This window comes from Sinocyclocheilus rhinocerous, unplaced genomic scaffold, assembly GCF_001515625.1.
Source record: "Sinocyclocheilus rhinocerous isolate Xijiao unplaced genomic scaffold, SAMN03320098_v1.1 scaffold2290, whole genome shotgun sequence".
Lineage (NCBI taxonomy): Eukaryota > Metazoa > Chordata > Actinopteri > Cypriniformes > Cyprinidae > Sinocyclocheilus > Sinocyclocheilus rhinocerous.
Genome location: NW_015659950.1, coordinates 128347 through 143323, shown reverse-complemented (window position 1 = coordinate 143323; position 14977 = coordinate 128347). Strand labels below are relative to the sequence as shown.

General features: G+C 37.0%; 3 protein-coding genes across 3 annotated transcripts in view; 2 read left to right on the top strand and 1 right to left on the bottom strand.

The window, feature by feature from the left end:
* LOC107724662 (GPI-linked NAD(P)(+)--arginine ADP-ribosyltransferase 1-like) overlaps positions 1-2449 on the top strand; it is a 3225-nt gene extending 776 nt beyond the window's left edge. The window contains exon 3 of the mRNA XM_016533670.1: positions 1872-2449. Coding sequence (XP_016389156.1) covers positions 1872-2449 — 578 coding nt within the window. The remainder of the gene's footprint in view (positions 1-1871) is intronic.
* Positions 2450-3916: 1467 nt separating this feature from the next.
* Positions 3917-9432, bottom strand: LOC107724673 (uncharacterized). The gene is made up of 4 exons (XM_016533680.1): positions 9352-9432; positions 7456-8102; positions 6003-6149; positions 3917-4905 (listed from the first exon to the last, which is right to left on the bottom strand). Exons 2-4 carry the CDS (start codon positions 8050-8052, stop codon positions 4033-4035), a joined length of 1617 nt encoding a protein of 538 aa, XP_016389166.1. The 5' UTR covers positions 8053-8102; positions 9352-9432; the 3' UTR covers positions 3917-4032.
* Positions 9433-9561: 129 nt separating this feature from the next.
* LOC107724676 (RNA-binding protein with serine-rich domain 1) overlaps positions 9562-14977 on the top strand; it is an 8145-nt gene continuing 2729 nt past the window's right edge. The window contains exons 1-5 of the mRNA XM_016533682.1: positions 9562-9657; positions 11225-11380; positions 11463-11648; positions 11732-11837; positions 13576-13729. Of these exons, the coding sequence (XP_016389168.1) occupies positions 9656-9657; positions 11225-11380; positions 11463-11648; positions 11732-11837; positions 13576-13729 (604 nt within the window). The 5' untranslated portion in view covers positions 9562-9655. The remainder of the gene's footprint in view (positions 9658-11224; positions 11381-11462; positions 11649-11731; positions 11838-13575; positions 13730-14977) is intronic.

The following is a 14977-nucleotide window of genomic DNA, read 5'->3' as shown; positions in this document are numbered from 1 at the left end:
TAAGATATTTAAAAGAAAAAAAAATCTAATACAAATCAAGAGCATGTTATCACACTTAAGATTAAAACATTACGGATAAATGACAACATGAAAAAAGATGAACCCTTTTGTTGGTTTACTTTTAACAAATAAAACAACCAACAGTGAACAGTGAAAGAAGTTTGACATTTCAAAATGACCAGTAAAGGAATTATTTTTTTTATTTCTGATTTGCGTTGTAACTTATTGAGTGTTGACACCACAATGTTTGATTAATGTGGCAAGATTTGCAGGCTTTACCTGTCCAGCATCCTTCTGGCACTGTCTTTGTGGTTTCTTCCTTCAATTCTGCACAACTTTGACACCTGAATAACACATACCAATGTCAGCGGGTAGTATTATATGCATCTGTCACATTGATGTCCTAAGACACGAAACGATCGGTTTGTGCAAGAAACCGAACAGTATTTATATCATTTTTTACCTCTAATACGCCACTATGTCCAACTGTCTTTGAGCGCGCGCACGGCATCCGGTGCGTGAGGTGTGTACGCGCTCAAAGAAAAAACTGGCATGGAAACAATTTCCCCACAGAACTTGCTAGTAGAGTGCTGATCACAAGAAAAAAGAAGTATATTTCATCAGAAGATTACAACATACAACATTGTAACATACATTACAACATACATTTCAAAGTATTTTTTAATGACCTGCACAGTTCAGGTCACTTCTTTCTAACATGAACACAGTGTCACACCAGAGATCTTTCTGATCTCTTCTGGTCTTGAGAGCAAGTCTTGGTTTTGAAAACAAGATATGTTTCCAAACCTTCTGCATGATCAAGAGAGCAGGAAGAAATCAGCCCAAATGTACAGGACGAAAATGAAAAATGAAAAAGATTCTAATGAACAGGAAAAAAAATGTAAAGCTATTTCTTTTTTTTTTTTTTTTTTTGATGCTTGAAAACCCCTGTTCATCTTTGATTGTTGTAAAATTGTTCTGGTATGCAATCGTACAAGCTGATGAATACAAAAACATTCCTATGTTAATTTAATTTTAACTCAGAGTTAGGGTTTGGGTTAGAGGACATCCTGTTTACTTCTCTAGATTGCACATTTTCAGGCGAATTCGCCATTGCATAAACTTACTATGAATTCTAAAGAAATCTGGTTGAAAGGTTCATTTGTCCAGTTTGACACCACACAAACACACATATACACATCAGTGATATAAAAAGCCACCTTCTTCATCTCTTGCTTTGAAGAGTCATTGTCATTTGGCAGTGAGCGACTGCATTTTCTGAACTTCTCCTTTCATTCCTGAGCTCCAGAAAAAGAACAAAAAGAAAACATAATCTGGCAAAAAGAGACAACAATATTCTCAGGTAAGTTTGAGGTTAAAGTAAAGGTCAATATTACACTTCCATCAGTGAACATCACAGGTTTAAGTGATTATTTTAAAAACTTCTGCTAATTTGCATATTCCCGTGTAGTATATTCCTGTTGGAGTAATATTTATTTGTGAAACGCTGTTGTTTCTGGTTGTCTTTCAGCATCTGCTCTTCACTAGATCTACAAGATCATCTGAGGGATCTGACTGAATCAAGATGCTGCTGATCATTGAAGCTCTTCTTCTCATTTTAGCTGCTCTAGGACAGGTAAGCTTGTGTTCTAGTATGAATATTACAGACATGAATACTGATGATTGATCATTATGATTCCTGTTGCTGCAGGATCACAGAGCTGCTGTTGAAGGACTGAAATTGGATATGGCACTGAAATCTGTTGATGACCAATATAAGGGCTGTAAATCAAAAATGGCACATCTGGTGAAGACAAAATATCTAATGAAAGAAATCAATAACTCAGCTCAGTTTAAAATTGGTTGGCAAGTGGGTGAAATGTTTGTCAAGTTCCCAAATGGTTACTTGAAAAGGAGTCATTTAATTGCTATTTATGTGTACAGTGATAATAATGTATATCAGAATTTCAATCCTGACAATCGTTCCGGTAAAAAACAGTACAAACACAAGACATACAAATGGTATTCACTTTACTTTCTGTTAACAGAAGCGATACAGATTCTGAAGAAAACACAGTATGGATGCAGGTTAACTTATCGTGGTACTAGTGTTGAATTTAATAAGTATGTTCCGAACAAAGAGGTTCGCTTTGGCTCATTTGCTTCATCCTCTCTTGATCGTAACATTGCACAAGGTTTTGGATCTAAATCTTGTTTTGAAATCTACACTTGTGAAGGTGCTGATGTGTCAGGATACTCTAAGTATCCTCATGAGAAAGAGGTGCTGATTCCTCCGTATGAGACGTTTAAAGTCACTGCTGTCAGGACAAGAACATATCAGCCTTATCTCTGGTGTGACACTGTGTTCACTTTGAAAAGCACTGGAACAAGAAGTGACCTCAACTGTGCTCTATTCAAGAAACCACCTATGCACAATGTTATTCACTGAAAAAAAGTGGTTACACTTTATTTTAAGGTGTCCTTGTTACAGTGTAATTATAAATGTAAGTACTGAGTAATATTCATTAACTACATGTACTCACTCACTATATGGTAAGGGGTAGGATTAGGGTTTGGTTTACTTGCATGTAATTTTGCATAATTATATAATAATTATAGTAAGTACATGTAACGTGTAACAAGGACACCTTAAAATAAAGTGTTACCAAAATGCTCTGAATTTATCAGTTCCACGCACATATTTTCTCTCTCTCAGCTATTTCCTCTTCAATAATTCTTTGTCAGAAAACAGATTTTGTTTAATGAACATAATTAAATAAAGTATACAGACACTGTAACAAAAACAATTTTCAGTCATTTTCTTTTATTCGTCTGTCATTTGTTCATGTAGTAGGCTACTTACGTTTCACGACCCTTTCATATCAGACTGTTTTGCCCCCTGCTGGTCAGATCTGACAGCAACGCATATTACCGTTACTTCACTTGTTGAAAACAATTGTTTAAAAAATAACTTTACATTAACGACTGCTATCAATATCATATATCAGATAAAGTAAAGCGATAGAAACCACCGTAACTTGTTGAGCAGGCTATAAAGGCAAATAGATTAAAGTTGTATTGTAGTATACTACCAGCATACCCACTGATTCGTAAACTATTCATAACAAATGTGATGCTGTGCAAGCTAAAAGTAGCCATTACCGGCTCTGTAGCTCTCACTATTTGCTTGCAAACTCATTTTGGTTCGACGTTCATTTGTTGTGGCTTCCAGTTGCTATACGACTCCTTCCACTGCATTTAGTAGTAACCTGACTGTCTTTTTTTCATTTACTGATATGTGGTAAACGCGCGTAGAATGACGGATGTGCAGTTCCCCCCAGAAATCCGTCCCGACAGCTCTAAAATACAATTACATCTCATAGGCTTACCGTAGTGATTCAGGCTAGGGCAAAAATACGATTTGGAATATTATGTTGTACTCTATCATTATTTAACATTTTGTCAAATTCTACCAAAAAAGTTGCATAGGCGAGTTATTTTGTAAATAAAAATAATGTGTCCATTTAAGGTCAGAAAAAAAGTTTCAGTCTTATTTCATTTATTATACTTGTTTTAATGCTGATTTCTAAGCATTTAAAAATATATATGTAGTCATACCATCATATATTCATTTCTAAAACAGATGTTTCATTCCTATTTCAATCTTAAAACATTAGAATAGACCATACCTGTATTAAACATCTAAAAAGAATAATTCAACAAACTATTGCTGTTTTCAGGTTTTCATTCTCTAAACCAATGAGTGTTTTACTATGATACTGTGGTTTCGATCCTGTGCTTAAATAAACAGAAATTCAAAAATAACAGCACAAACTATGTCTACTGATATTTATTTTCATTTCATATAAAAAGACAAAATTACTGTATACAATTAAATAAAACTGAAAACATGGGAAACTTTTTTTTACTTAGTACGAGTTTCCATCTCTGGAAAGCTAAAACAGTTGTGTACAATAAAATACACTGTAGCCCAAAGTATTTGGACCGTGAAGACCAAATTTTAGCCATTTCTTAGACGTTCTCCACCTTAATGATGTTCAGCTCGGGCTCGTGTGGCGAAACCGGAAGACTAGAGGACTGGTTATGGGGGCTACAGGCCTGGAATGACCCGTCTGCACTGGTGGAGGACATGTCTACTGATTTATTATCCATCCCCGTAAAGGAGGCTGTGTGCGGCTGTGTGTACTGAGGTGCAAATGTTTGAGTGTGGGTTTGCGTGAATGTCGGCGTGCGTGCTTGTGTGTGGGTGAACGGGGGCCCCCCGGAGGTTGGGCACTGCTGAAACCCATTCATGCTGGGTGGGCTGAGCTGGTCTAGAGAAAACACCTCAATGCTCTCTAGACCAGAATCATGGATTTCGTTGTATCGTGTCTGAGCTTGGCTGCACTGAGCGTAAGCGCCCTGACCGGTCGCAGTCTGGCCAAAGGGTGCAGAGGAGGCCAGGGAACAAGACACTGGTAACGCTGGTGCAGATGTGGACTGCAGAGGCTCGAATTTGGATGCGAGATCTTGCAGGGTGCTGAGGATCTGCTTCTGGACTTGAGTCTGCTGGGCTTGTTCTCTCTCCAGTCGGCCCTGATGGTCCACCATCATCCTCAACGCCAGTCCCAAACTTCTCAGCTCGGAGCCCAACAGCTGGATCTGCTCCTGCAGGCCGCTCAAGGCTCCAGGGTCCAGGCCGCTCCGCTGGGGAGGAGGTGAGGGCTGGTTGGTCACGTTTTGAACCCGTGCAGGGGGGGCTGGATTTTGGGACGTCGTTCCAGTGGTGGATGGGTCGGGAAGGCGGATGCCGACACGTGGAGGGTGTTGAGGAGCGCGAACGGGAGCGCCAACTCGCTGGTGCATCCACCTCCTGTGAGGACTGGCTCCTTGTTGCAACGATCTCTGGGAAATAAAGATTTAATTAAGCCCTCAATCTATATATTGATGAGAAATAATAATAATAATAATAATAATAATATATGAAACATTAATATTAAAATTTTTTAATTATATTTTATTAAATTATTAAAGGGGTCCTATTATGCTTTTTCACTTTTTCAACTTTAGTTAGTCTGTTTGAGTTTGAGCATAAAAAAGATCTGCAAAGTTACAACAACGCATATTTTCCGGGATTTGTGATATCACAAATATCGACGAATGGGACGAGACGCTGCACTAGAGAAGGCAACGAGTGTTATCACTATGTCGGAAACGCGCTAGCTTTCCCAAGGCAGACATACTTAGAGTGGTTACAATCATCCGGGACTACACAGAGCCGTTGTTCACTGACGAGCTGCGCAAAACCACGTTCATATTCGCGCGATTTTTTGCGCAGCTCGTCAGTGAACAACGGCTCTGTGTAGTTAATGCTGCTCAATGTGAAAGCCCGCAGGTGATGGAGATTTACCGCTGATTACAGAACCGGCTTTACTGATAAGATGCGCGTTAAATATCGCATGCGATTTATTGTGCAGCCCTAGAGAGTTAGTACACCCCCAAAACAAAATCAAGACCTTGTAAAAGAGTATAATAGGACCGCTTTAAAAATCATTCTGCATATTGGTTATGGGATGGGACACTTAAAGCCACCATGAAAATCAAAATTGAGAATGATTATATTTTTATGAAATATTGCACTATTTATTATAAATCATTTAATTGTACACATTTATTTTTATTTATGTGCCCTCCTATTCTTTAATTAAAACAACTTCCTTTCCCTCTTCAGTCTCTTCTCTGATGACATGTTTACTGGCGTGAGGGCGGGATCAACCTGTCACTCACATGAGATCCACCAATAGCAAACCAATTAATTCTCCATGGACAAAATCAAGACACGTCCAACATTTTTCTTGTTCAAGAAGCCGTTTCACTTGGACATACGTCACAATTTCATGCCAACTTTAATCAACAAATAAATGTTATTGGTTATTAAAGTTTATTTTTTTTATCTATCTCTAATCATAAAAGCATTGGATTGATGATGTTTCATAACTCACTATGTTTGGAGGTCTGGCTGTAGTCAGGTCATAAGAAGATGTCTGAGGTAAGGCAAGCTTTCTGCCTTCAGATCCAGAGAAACAAGATGGGTCTCGTCTCATTGACAGCGACACCTGCTGGCCGCTCTGAGGAACGCTGTCTCTGATCTTCACAAAACACATGCAAGTTAAGGTAAAACATAACCACAAAAATGAAATAGGATTAAACTCACAAAAACAAGTTTTTTTTAAAAAGATATATTAAAGGCACAATATGTAATTTTCGCCGCTAGAGGGCGCATATTCAAAATAAACAAAGAGACAAAGGCGTAGTTTGATGACGCTGTGACTGAGTGTGGAATCATGGGAGTTGTCGTCTTCATCCCCACAGCCGATGCAATCCGACGGGACTTGGGCAGAAATCATGTTCATGGATGAGCTAATGATTTATTAACGTAGTAGAATGAAGCAGGGTGAGGCTGAAAGCCGTCGCATATTAAAGCGTCTTTGGTTTTTCCATGTTTTCTACAAAACAAAACTCGGAAATCGAGGGGTTATGACGTCATTGGCAGGCGACAGACAGACACGCTCCGTGTCACTAGTTAAAATTGCTTATTTCTCTGGATTTAAACATTCTTCGAAACATTTGGGATAATGTAAGTACACAAGTCAGCAAAATATATAACACCGTTCTAGTGGTTTTTGGATATTTTAAAAAAAAAATTCTTACATATTGTGCTTTTAACACTTTTTTCTTTTATTTTTTATTAAGTGCATTATCCTGTAATGTGCACATTTTAATTTTAATTACTGTAATACAGTAATTTTTATTGTAAATTAATGACTTAATTTTTTAATTTGAATTTCAATTTATTTATAAAGCACAACTAAACACAACTACCGTTGACCAGTGTGCCGTACAAAGTGAGTAACCACAGACAAAATTAAAAACAAAGACAAGGTCACAAATAAAACTAAGAAACAGGGCAGAGAATTTGTCATGCCATAGCTTTTTTGCATTACAGTCATGAGAACTAGAGGAGTAAAGTGCTTAATTATCATGAAAATAGTTATATTTTCACCATCATTACCCCAGTCTTCAGTGTCACATGATTCTTTAGAAATCATTCTAACATGCTGATTTGCTGCTCAAAAACATTTTTGATTATTATCAATATTGTAAATGCATTTGCTGCTTAATATTTTTCAGAAAATCGTGATACATTTTTTTCCAGGATTCTTTAAACAGAAAGCTCAAAAGAACAGCATTTATTTAAAATTTATTTGAAAATAAATGTTTTTGAAGTAAATGAAATTTGTAACATTATAAATGTCTTTACAGTCATTTCTGATTAATTTAATGCATCCTTGCTGAATAAAATTATTAATTTATTTTCTAAAAAAACCTAACTGACCTCAAACTTTTGAACAGTGGTGTATGTATATGTAATGTATATCAGTACACTCCACCCACCCGTGCTCTATGGAGCAAAGCCTTATCCAGCAGTCGTTTGCGAGCCACTAGCACAGGATTGGCAGGTGAAGGCGTGTGTCGTCGTCTTACATAATTAGCACCACTCATCGCTCCGGTTCCCACTCCTGAACGTGGCCCTTGGACGCCAGCGTGCTGTGTACCCTGTGCCAACGAGGTGACGCTGACAATCCGGATATCCTCATCTTTTTCCCCACCTTGTGCCTCTCTTATGCCTGCCGAACCCGTCCCGGACGACTGTCCTCCTCTCCCATCCGAGGACGCCCCAGCCTGCTGGGAGGCAGCGACTCGAGAAGCTTCTCTGAGGAGGTTCCTCAGCTGCTGATCGCTCCAGCCCGCCGGCCGTGTCTCAGAGCTGCCCACCTCCCTCGCTGACATCGGCACCGAACGACTGCTGTTCGCAGCTGCTCCGTCCTCCTTTCGAGCTCTGCCCTGAAACTCCTTCAGGAAAAGGTAGATGGCCTGCGCAGACACCTTGATGTTCTCCAGCTCCAGCACGGCTTTGATCTTACGGAAGCTCAAACCTGCTTCCCGCAGTTCCACCACCTTGCGCTTGGCAGCGTCGTCCAGTCTGCCCATGCTGGAGACCACAGGACTGACACTAAAAAGCTGGTTGGTTCAAGCAGATCCTGAAATCAATGCAAAAACAAAAATGATGTTCCCTGAAAAACTGCTGTTTACGTCTCCCCTGTTAGTAGTTTTTAGGAGTTATATATACACACAATTTTCATTTTGTGTCTATGCTGTGTTGTGTCAGAATGTAGGATTAGAAGATCTTTAAACACACACACACACATACAATAATAAATTAAAAAGTAACAGGGATTTTGTTGGATTCAGGGTTTAACTAAAGCTAAAACTGAAATTAAAATTAAAAAAAATGTTGCTACTTGAAATAAAATAATGTTAACAGGAATAAAATACATGATAGATAGAACGAGATAGATAGATAGAACGATAGATAGATAGATAGATAGATAGAACGATAGACAGACAGATAGATAGATAGACAGATAGATAGATAGATAGATAGATAGATAGATAGATAGATAGATAGATAGATACTGTAAATAGCATTTATCATTTTAATTTAGTTTCACTTGATGTATTAAAATTACTAAAACAACACACACACACTAATGAAAAAATAACAAAAACACTGATTGGATTTAGTTGATAAATATAATTTATTATAATATTTTGATAATACTCTTGATATAGAGATAATACACTTGATATGTGATAATCAAGTGATAATACACTTGATATGTGAATATAATTGTTATATTCATTATTTTAATTTCATTTTCCCATTAATTAATAAAGTTGATTCAGGGTTACATTTAAATAAAACTGAAACAATAAAACGATAAATAAATAAAATAAATGTTAAATAGAATATATACACACAAACACACACAGTTCTCACATTTTTATATTCATTATTTGCATTTCATTTGGAAAAATTTTTTTTTTCAAAGATTTCATACCATATATATACCAGTTTGAAACGTTATAGCATTACTGTTGGAAATATAAACAAATAACAGGCAGTATGCATATACATATATATTATATGTATGCTTACTGCCTATTATTTGTTTATATTTCAAACAGTAATGCTATAACGTTTCGAACTGGATTTTAGCTGGTCTGCCAGTCTAACAAGTGCCCCAAACCCCAGGAACACAGACCACCAGGATCAGCTAACCCCCTTAGACTGGTTTAAGCAGTTTTTCAAAAAAGGTTAGACCAGCTGCCATTTTCCAAAAACTACCAGTTTACGATTTTCTAGCAGGGAGCAAGTTGAGATTCATGTAGCGACAATGCAAAGGGATCCAGTGCACTAAAACACAATGGAAATCAAACATCTCTCACCTACTGCGACTTTGCTCTTCTGTTATTTATGTTTAAAGCGACGATCTGCTCCATTGTAAAGTCACATGGCACTGCTCGTAAGCATATCCGTAACGTGCGTCTGATATTATCAACACAACAACGTATGTTTCGTTGAAACGCACACATTAGTGGTTTACTTTAAGACCATTGCATCAACGCACGTCCCTCTTCCGTGCGCCTGTCGCAGGATAAGCGTCGTCACGCCTGCGTCCCCACGTAAACGTCGTTAAGACGCGACGGTAGTTACGCACGGCGTTGAGTGTGTAGCGCTTGCCCATTCAGCATGTAAGTTTGACTCTTTATTTTGATTAATATTTATGATATGGAACTGGTTTTGTGTCGTGTATGAGGTTGAGTGCACGCAGAGAGATGTTAGCGGCGTTTAATATGATTAATTTCGACATTTTGCGTAATCGGGTTCAATATCGGCGGGATTAGCATTAGCTCAGCGCGTTGAATGAACCGAATCAATAATGTTAAACGTACTTTCTTGAAAACAAATAAAGCCGTCAAATGTTAAGGATTAATATTATTTATATGCACTGAAATATATATTTTTGTACTTTTTAGATAACGTTAGGAGTTTCCATGAGGTGCATTTGTTAGTCTGCACATTGAATGTCTTTGGTGAATGATGTAACGTTAAATGCTTGATATTTACTAGATTTAAGAAGATTGCTTTATATTCTTGGATTATTTTTAAACAATCTGATTTGGATTTTTATGCCGTGCACTGCATTGAAACAAAAAGTAAAAGTAAAAAATAATTACGATGGTATTCTTGTCATGTTTTCTTTTTTTTTTTTTACTATACTAATTCCTTTTAAAATATCTATTTACCTATCTACCTATCTATCTATCTGCCGTGACAATCTTTTGATCTAGAGGTTTCTGCATAAAAATTGTGCATGGAATTATTTTGGTTCTGTGCATTTATCAATACATAAAATGCATAAAAACTGAATGCAAAAAAAAATAAAATAATAATAATAAAGTACAATTTTATACAAAATTGGGTGACTAAAATGTGACCCTGTCTGTGAAATCCAGGCTAAAGTCTCAGAATCTAATTATGAGATAACAAGCATCAAAGTTTGATTTCAACCATTAATTTCACTATGATTTCAATCTTTGACATGGCCTTACTCAGTCAATATTAAAGATATAAAGGTTATATTTTCACAGAATGTTCAACATTTTTATAAAGGATGATTTTATGTAGAAAACAGTAAATCACACACAAAAAAATACTTTAGCTGGGTTTTCACAGGCAGGGTCACAAATCATAATAAAAAACAGCAACTAGATCATTAGAAAGTTTTAGGAAACTTTTTTTTTTTTTGAGGAGCTAATTGTGGTTATTAATAATAACTTTAACCATTTCCTTCATCTTTGTAAATCATTTCCATTCTATAAGAGAGTTTTAAGCACTCTGTTCACATTGTTCATTCGCTACTCAAGTTTTGATGACTAAAATGTGAAAAATTATAATAAGGATAGTAATAATAATAAAGGTCTTTATTGGAGAGCTTAATGTGGTTATTAATAATCATTTTATTAATCATTTCCATCATATATCTGTTGCTGCTAGTGCTAAGGGAGTTTTAATCTATCTGCTTCACAGTCAATATTTGTTACCAATGTCCCAGTGAATAATGTCCCCTATAAAGTGTTTTAAATTCCCTCAGCTATAGGCTTTTAATGAAACATGCAAAAGGCATGGTGTGATATAAGCATGAAAAACACATTAAAGCTGTGAACAGAGTAAAACCACAGTACATTATGAGAGTGACCGCTCACTAGTTTGTGAGACGCAGGCTATTTGAAATAAATGTGACTTTTTTTCAAACAGGGCTCCATCACCGACCAAGCGCAGGGAGCGTTCGGAGGACAAACCCAGGGAACGAGGGAAGGAGAAGGCTGCTGGGAAAGAGGGAGCGGAGAAGGAGCGAGGCCGAGACAAGATCCGCAAGCGCCGCAGCAAATCCACCGGCAGCAGCAGCAGCAGGTCAGATGGGACGGAGTTCAGGGTTCATGTTTGTGTGATACTTTGACCCTTTCCTAAACATGCGTATCTCATTCGACCTCAGATCCAGTTCCAGCTCCAGCAGCAGTTCTGGCTCCAGCTCTGGCTCGTCCAGCGGGTCCAGCTCTTCCTCTGGTTCCAGCCACTCTGGGTCATCCAGTTCCTCTCGTTCATCTAGTTCATCTGGGTCCTCTGGGTCTCCCAGCCCGAGCCGCCGTCGCCACGACAACCGACGCCGCTCGCGATCAAAGTAGGTTCTGGGCTTTTTGACCCAAACACTTCATTCATGAGAAAACCAGGCATGGCACTTACTGAACTTATGCTTTTAACCAGGTCCAAATCACAAAAACGGATTGATGAGAAAGAGAGGAAGAGGAGGAGCCCGAGCCCCAAACCCACCAAACTTCATCTGGGAAGACTCACCAGGAACGTAACCAAGGTACGGTTCAAGATCAGCGCATCACATAACTGGTGTTTCTCATTCTGTCGCCTTTGAGTATTCACTATATTCTTTGTATATTATAAATGTTGTCATGATCCAAAACATTTTGTAGTTAGTACCAGTGAAATGTCATGATTGCTTAATTTAATACAGTGGTCGCCAACCTGTCGATCGCGATCACTGTCCCAGCAGATCCCGAAAAAAACAGTAAAATAAGTACAAAAATGCATTACATTTCTGGGGTTATATTAATGTATCACTGAAGGGAACTGTCTTGAGAAAAGTTTCGATGGCAATGGCATTTTCTTCTCCGTATAAAGCGCAACTCTGCTTTGTTTACAGCGGTAACCAAGGAAACGCTATAGTGCGGTCGGTTCATAAGCAGTGTTGCCAAGCCCGCGGTTTTCCCGCGTAATTGGGCTACTTTAACACTGTTGCCGCGGGTTGTTGTTCATGTCCGCGGGTTGAAGCGACCCCAATAACGTGATATTTAGTCCCTGGAATGTGAATTTTACTTGAAGATCCCCGCCGAAAAATTTGTATTTTACCCCCGGAATGGGATTTTTTACAGGGGAACCCCCTCGAAACGCATTGCCTCTAATTTCAAATGGCTAGATATTTTTGTTTAAAGCCAGTTTTTTTGTTATAAAGCAAATAGCCAATAAATAAATTTGCTTAAAAATCAGTATCAGTGTCAGAATCCAATTTTCTAGTAAAAAAAAAAAAAAAAGAAAGAACGAAAATCTGAATTCTGAATCAGCTATGATCGGCTCATCACTAATTAAAATACTAAGTAAAAGGCCTCAAATTTGAAGTACAATCTGGGATGTCTTTTTCTATCAGTTCTTCAATAGGTAGATCTTGTCTTTCATAAAGGCCGAGGTCAGGGATCTTGGGCCTAAAAAGGTTGGTGACCACTGATTTAATATAAACAAATTAAAGAGATGTATGTGGCAGTTTTATTTAGCATTTCTTAATTTTTTTAATGGATTTAAATGTTTATTTTATTACACTTTACACTTTATCTTATACACTATATTTGTGTCTGTAGATTTGAGCTTGAAGTCTCCATTTATTCCTATCTAAATTCTGTTGGTTCTTACAGAGGGGTTTCTTCATATCATTTGCCCGATATAACATTTTATTCCTAAAAACATGGTGTTTGACAGTGTTTTCTATCCAAAAATCCCTTGTAAAACCTTTAGCAATAATGTCAACAAAATCAAACAAGAATTCCAAATTGGCTTTATACAATGTTCAGAAATTTATGCAAACCGGTGCATAATTGATAATGCATCATTTGCTTATTTAAATATATCATTTCAGAAAATCTGTAACACAAAACAGTTGTCTTAATGTATGTGAATAATCAGCTGGGAAAAGAATTGTGATATCTATTAGTTACATTTCTCTATTCATCTGGTGTCTTGCCTTAAATTAACAAGTATTTCAAAACATTTTTTTTAGATATCTAACAGCATCATAAAATATTCAAGACCTATTCAGAAATGGGAATGTAAATTATTGTAAAAAAAAAAAAACCTACTTTAATTATTACTCAAGTATTGCAAAAGGTACAAAAACAGCACACTTAAAAGCACATTTACACATGCATTTTAAAATGATTTATTTGAATATGTTGAGGTATTGGTGCATCAGCACTTATTCTTACTTCATTACTCATCTCTGTTGTATTGCTATTTGCCGATCTGCTTCTGTACTTGATTTTCTGTAGGAACATATTCAAGAGATCTTCTTGACTTATGGCAAGATCAAGATGATTGACATGCCCCCAGACCGTTTGCACCCCAATCTGTCAAAGGGTTACGCTTATGTGGAGTATGAGTCTCCAGAGGACGCCCAGAAAGCCCTCAAACACATGGATGGAGGTATGTGTGGGGGGATAAAAAAAACAACTGAATTGAATCAGTTGCAGGGTTGCTACTGTTAACTAAAACCATAAAAAAACATGTTAGTTACTTGAAACAAAGGTTAACTAAAATAAAACATTTAAAAATGATACCACTTTACAGTAACACTTTACAGTATGGTTCATTTTAGGGATGCAACGATACCATTTTTCCAGATCCGATCCAGAAAATTATGAGTATCGGCCGATTCCGATCCGATACCAGTGCAGTTTTTTTTTATTTTTTTTATCAATGTACAATTTCTATACTTCTGTGTGTTGACCTGATCTTCACTCTTTTGTGTGTTAAACACAATCTGCTAAATATAGACAACTTCATTTTAATGAAAAATAACAAGTGAAAAAATATATAATCATAATCTATGACAAAAAATACTATTATAAACTAAGTTAGTGGATAATTTAACAGCAAAAGTTATTCTAGAAAAATCATGAGTGCACAATTTTATAAAATTTAAACATTTAGTGAAATAACATTATTTAGTGGGGAACAAATAAAAGTGAATAAGTGTAGGACTAAATCTGGTCAAATGTTACACATTGCTCTTTGTATTGTTGTAAAATACATTAATGAAAACAAGTAAATGCATTTATATATAAATATAAAATTAAAAGACATTTCTATCTTCGGTTGCAGCCTCCATTACTGTGCTATACATTTGATTATTAATAGCCTTATAAATAATCTTTATAAATTAGCCTTATCTATAAATAATCTTTCATTGCGCAAAAGTATTATATAATACGAAAAGCTCCAATACAGAGTAGCACAAAGCGCTTATGCGCATCCAGTGCGCAGAATGATGCGCTTGAAGCAACACGGAGTCACAGCGCACAGCTCCGTATCGAGAAGTTCAAAGCACAAAGGAATATGGATATTGATGCGTAGTTTATTCAATCTGTGCGATAGTTTGAGCCTTTTCTTTCAACAGTTTTAAACTTCAGTTACTGTGCGCTCTTGGAGAGAGTTTCATCGTCTTGACTGTCGTAACCGAACGCGACACGCAGTTTGAACGCTGAATGGAGGATGACAGACAGACGCAGCGGAGAGAAGAGCTTACATGAACTTGAATTTAACGACTTAAATATTAATCTGTACCTCACATTAAGCTATGGAACGGCTTCAGAACACTTGGACTTCGACTTTATGGTGCTTTATAATGTTTTTGTGCTTTCGTGGGGCTTAACAATAACACAGAATAGTATA

Bases quoted from the DNA above. Each gene is read 5' to 3' on its own strand.
- LOC107724673 (XM_016533680.1), bottom strand. From the start codon at position 8,052: ATGGGCAGACTGGACGACGCTGCCAAGCGCAAGGTGGTGGAACTGCGG. The intron at 6,150-7,455 runs GTGGGTGGAGTG...TGTTTTGTGAAG, and splicing joins CTTTGCTCCATAGAGCACGG to ATCAGAGACAGCGTTCCTCA. The intron at 4,906-6,002 runs GTGAGTTATGAA...TTTATTTCCCAG, and splicing joins CAGCCAGACCTCCAAACATA to AGATCGTTGCAACAAGGAGC.